The following is a 2,994-nucleotide window of genomic DNA, read 5'->3' as shown; positions in this document are numbered from 1 at the left end:
TAGTATGGTTAGTTACAGTATGATAAAATAATTAAAAATAGCTTAAAGTTGGTTCTCTAGTTTCAGGTAATTCAAAACAGTACTTCAAGCAAGTTGATAAGTACACATGATTTGGTGAAATTTGTTGCATTTGATAGTCAAGCAAACCAAACGCTTGACCAACTACAGGAGTAGAGGAAGGAAAAAAAAAACCCATAAAATTTGAGGACAAATTAATCCAGTGCCTCCAGGATTGGCAATACGGACAGTGTGAAATATTTAAAAATTATGACAATAACACAAAATAATCAAGATACATTCAGCTGTTAATTGCTTTTGCTTAGCCACTCAAGACAATCCATGCCAAATGACTTTCACAATTAGATTAACAGAAGGAAATCATAAAAATGTAATTATACATTTTGATATATTAACGTATTACTTATGAGTTGATTAAAGTTTGAAATAAATTCTCCCATCCACCCTATCTCACTTGTCCGAAAAATAAAGATATTTGAAATCAACATTTTTAACAATCTACTTACAGGAAACTGATGTCATTACAAAGCAACAGCTAATATTAAAAAGCTTATATACCTAAAAAATTAGTTCAATCAATTCTAGGCCCAAGAAATCCTAAAATGTCTCAATCATAACCAGAAGGTTATAACGTGATGCCATTCCAAAGCACAATTACTCTTCCTTGGAGGGTACTCTCATCATGTCTTCCTACACTTTGATACACATTTAGATTTTATTTTTTGTAAAAGTTTGATCTTATCGCAATTTCTTGGCCCTGTTTTGTCTTGGAATAATTACAAGATCCCAGTAAACTATTTTGTCCTAAATGATTGATAGGAAAAAGTGAATTTAATGATTAGAAGTACACTTTCTTTTTTTTTCCTTTAAGGAAAAACTATCAGGAAAAAACCACTGACCAGCTAGCTTGCCCACTTCCAAAGAGTTCTAAACCAGGAAGTTACTTTTACATTTGGTATAAACAATTTTATCTGTAAATTTAAAGAACAACAAAGATAAATGCTTTAAGAGCAAGCATTGTGCTGAGATTTGAACTGGTACAAGTGAAACCTAAAGTTTGCACAAGGCAGTAAAATTCTGGTTTTATTTTCTTTTCAAGATATTTTCTTTGAACCCGCAGGATTAAATCTCAATCCCAATCCCACACATGTGGATCTGGAATTTCAAAAACAAAGGCTACTCTCTACTATCAGTGACCACCACTCTTAGTTCTAGAGGAAGCAGGCCTCGTCGAGAAGAGATCAGGCGGACAGATAGCAGCAGTGTCCTGGTAAGGTGAAAAGGACCCATCAGCATTTAAAAACAAACAACCCTGAGCTATTTAAGTCTGCTGTGTGGTCCTTCTTTGCTCGGTAGGAATGTACAGGGCAGGCTACGGTTCTCAAGGACCGCACTGTCTGCCAAGTAAATGGCACAGGGAGCAGTCAGACAAGCACATCGCTGCAGGAACAGTGAGCAGCTGTGTGAGCTTGACTTAACTAAATGGCACAGGGAGCAGTCAGACAAGCACATCTTGCTTGGAACTGCTGCAGGAACAATGAGCAGCTGTGTGAGCTTGACTTAAAATCTCTTGTGAAGCGAAATGAGAACTCTTCTCCACAGGTAGCTGGCTGGGTTCTGAGATTCACATCCCCACAAAGGGAAAGGCACTGTTTGCTGTTCTTACCTGTCATCAAAAACAAGTTTTGCTCTTCTTGACTTGGAACTTTCCGTAGACTGAGCAGACGCAGGAGGGCAGTTTGATGAATTGTTCAGAATCTTTTCCTGAAAGAATTGTTGGCAAACCATAATTTAAAGAACAGTTAAGTCTTCTCTGCCTTCAAGAAATGCATTTGTTGTATAAATTTCTCCCATGACTTCACGCATTATATGCAATAAGGTCAGTTCTGCACCTGCTTTAGCTGCCGTTTGCCATAGACGGTAACACAGCTTCAAGGAGGCTTTCACTTAATGCTGGCACAGAGGTAGACACAGAGGCTATAATCCAGCTCCTCACCCTAATACACCAGGAGATCTCCATTAGAGGAAAGAATGCAGCCGAGGCTTTCTAGACACACCTGGGTCCAGGAAATCCCTCCCTAAATCTCCCATGTCACTGTTTATAAGTCCTGTTTTTTCCACTCTTAACAAAGAGATGATGAATATTTTTATGATTTCTCATTTCTATCAACAATAAACTCTGCTGAATGTCTTTGCCTTGAAAAAAAAAAAGTATTTTGGAAGGATAAGCATAATCTTCAGGGAGAAAAGTCAGCTGTCTTCACAACACACTCTCCTTGCTCCCTTAAATTATACACGGCTCAACATGATACTTCAGACTAAAAATCGGACACTAGAAACATTCTGTGAATAGCAAGTGAATCCATTTTTAGTGGCTGAACAGTATAAAACAACTCTCCCAGCTTCATATGTGTTTCCTGCTCTCTTGATTTATCGTGACCAAAGGCCATCTATATATAGCTGTATTTCATAACCTACATTTATCAGATTATTGCTAACCAGAAGGATCCTGGAGTTGCAAGGCACCAGATTTGCACAGCAATGTACCATCTACCACTGTAACGTAGAAACAATGACAAAACATGCAGCGCAATGCAGGAAGAGTATATACTGCTTTAAGAAAGGCATGAGTAAGCATATCTGAAGTATAAAACGATAACCATCTAACAAATTAACAACTGGCTTAGGGACATTTCTATGTTGACGAATAAAGAAAGGGCAAAGCCTCAGCCTGTAAGGTAAATGCACTATCTACAGTTCCTGGAAGTGTCTTACGCAGCCACCAATATACGTAACCCTGCCAGGCTTCTAAAATCTCATGGTATTGGCATCTGAAGTAATACAGCATGCCTCCCAGTTCAGATATTCATTAACTCCACCCTGATGACTAAGTTACTGTCTGCCATTGCTCATGTCTATTTGCTGCTCTACTCCTCCCCAAATCAATTATCCTTCCTGAACATTTTTAGATTTTGT

General features: G+C 38.1%; 1 protein-coding gene across 8 annotated transcripts in view; it reads right to left on the bottom strand.

The window, feature by feature from the left end:
* AFF4 (AF4/FMR2 family member 4) overlaps positions 1-2,994 on the bottom strand; it is a 46,558-nt gene that overhangs the window by 11,758 nt on the left and 31,806 nt on the right. For 7 of the 8 annotated variants that reach the window (XM_035902587.1, XM_035902589.1, XM_035902583.1 and 4 more), the window contains one exon: positions 1,685-1,782. In XM_035902587.1, the coding sequence (XP_035758480.1) occupies positions 1,685-1,782 (98 nt within the window). Of the gene's footprint in view, positions 1-1,684; positions 1,783-1,816; positions 2,016-2,994 lie in introns of those variants that run through there. The other variant, XM_035902602.1, reaches the window with a different exon arrangement.

This window comes from Egretta garzetta, unplaced genomic scaffold, assembly GCF_000687185.1.
Source record: "Egretta garzetta isolate BGI_Z169 unplaced genomic scaffold, ASM68718v1 scaffold1, whole genome shotgun sequence".
Classification (NCBI taxonomy): Eukaryota; Metazoa; Chordata; class Aves; order Pelecaniformes; family Ardeidae; genus Egretta; species Egretta garzetta.
The sequence above is the reverse complement of the archived record's forward strand: the minus strand, read 5'-3'. Positions and strand labels throughout refer to the sequence as shown.